Source organism: Bolinopsis microptera, chromosome 1, assembly GCF_026151205.1.
Source record: "Bolinopsis microptera isolate Bmic1 chromosome 1, MBARI_Bmic_1.0, whole genome shotgun sequence".
Lineage (NCBI taxonomy): Eukaryota > Metazoa > Ctenophora > Tentaculata > Lobata > Bolinopsidae > Bolinopsis > Bolinopsis microptera.
The window spans coordinates 8748848-8750740 of record NC_087072.1 but is presented as its reverse complement, the minus strand read 5'-3'; the positions used below and the strand labels follow the sequence as shown (position 1 = coordinate 8750740).

The 1893-nt window shown below is 46.5% G+C and overlaps 1 protein-coding gene across 1 annotated transcript; it reads right to left on the bottom strand.

Annotated features, from left to right (window-relative positions):
* Positions 1 to 1893, bottom strand: LOC134812711 (uncharacterized). Its single transcript, XM_063820279.1, has one exon. The coding sequence runs from the start codon at positions 1891 to 1893 to the stop codon at positions 1 to 3; it is 1893 nt and encodes a 630-aa protein (XP_063676349.1).

Sequence of the window (1893 nt, the reverse complement as noted above, 5' to 3'; positions counted from 1 at the left end):
TTAAAATCTAAGACTCGGCTTCATCCTGTTCAGCAACATTTTGTTCAGAGTTTTACTGACTATCGATGTCAGAGATATTCCTCTGTAGTTGTCGGTCTTAGTGAGGTCCCCTTTCTTTGGCACAGGAACAATATTACTGAGCTTCCATTGATCGGGCATGAGACCATCACATAGTGCATCGTTGCAGAACTTCAGGATGACGTCATCAATGTCCACCCTCTTCATCACTTCAGGTGAGATACCATCATCACCATAAGCTTTACCTTCTACTATCTGCTTTTTGGCAAGACGTAGTTCCTCAATGGTGAACGGGCCATCCTCTATATTCAGTGGAGGGTGTATATTCCTGATCGGAATACTATTGTCAGGGACTGTGGGTGGCTGTCCAAGTAATCCAGAGAAGTGCTTCCTCCAGTTCTCGAGACGTTCTGTTGAGCTGCCCCCTTCAACGAGTCCACAGCTGGGATTTGTCCTCCCTGAAATATCGTTGACAAGCTTCCAGCTTTCCTTGTTCTTACAACGATCAGCAGTATCCTCAACTTTCCTGATCTTTCCTTTCAGGATCTCCTCCTCTACCTCTTTGTAGCAGGCCTTTAACAAATCCTTCTTAGTGGCGACTTCCTCTCTCTTCTCCTCGCAAGGCTCCTGATGGTATTGGTCCTTGGCCAAGAAAAGTCCCCTCCTTGCACTGTCCACTCTTGGGTCACTTGAGGGGTCAATCTGCTTTTGTCGGGTCTTCTTTGGCAGAAGGCTCTTGTTTGCCGCCTCAATAGCAACCATAAGCTTCCCGTAGCTTTCAGTGGCCCCATCATCCTCCTCTACCAGGCCAGAGAATCTATTCCGAACTTCAATTGCATACTTTTTTTGAAGCTCACCATCCGACTTCAGGGCACTATATTCATAGTTAACTTTTTTCGGAGGCCTGTGTCCTTTCCTAAAGCTAACTTTGATCTTACACACTACAACTCTGTGATCAGATCCCAACGACTGAAAAGTGTTGTAAACTTCAGTGTTCTTTAAAGAGTTTTTCCACTTCCGCCGTATGAAGATATAGTCAATCTGACCTTTGTTAAGTGTCCCATCGGATAAGAAGGTCCACCTCTTGTTGACCTTCTTTCTGAAGCGGATATTGGTAATTTCCATATCGCACTCCAGGGCAGTGTCTCTCAGTAGCTCTCCATTCCGATTGGTACGAGTATGAAAGTACCAACGGGAATCTTCTTCACTCACCTTTCCAAGCCGGGCGTTCATATCTCCCTCTGTGATCAGCAGGTGGTGCGCTGGCACATCGTTCATAGCCTGTCTAAGGGTGTTATGAAAATCCTCCGCTTCTTCAACTAGTGCTGCCTCGGTCGGACTATAAGCAGTTATAGTTGTGAGTCTGGGATTCCCGTTGAAAGAGATAGTCAGCACCCTTGAGCCATAGGGTTTAATGAGGCTAATTGCGCTGTATGCTCTTCTAGTCAGCAGAAAGCCCACTCCACCAGTGGCTGCTCCTGCTCCATTCCTCCATGCTGAGACAGTTACCAAGCTAACCCCCTCCTTGAACTTTTCAATCTTGATCGGCTCCTGGTGGACAATCCTATGTTCTTGGATCCCAAGGATCTCCATGCCACTCTCCAGAAACTGAGTCACGAGTTCAAGGCGCTTGTAACCTTCTCTAGCAGTTCGAACATTAAATGTCCCTACTAGAGCTACCTCACTACAAGAAACCAATGCATCCCCATCCTTTTTTTGGTGTTTTATGTTGTTTTTTGTGCCGGGTGAAGGAGCCGGCATATCATCTGTCACCCCTCTCCTAGGGAGTTTTAGGGTGAGAGAGTCATCATTCCGGTCCCCTCCGACATCTAAATCAGTGGTAGGGACTTTAACCCTAGTGTTATTATAAGACAT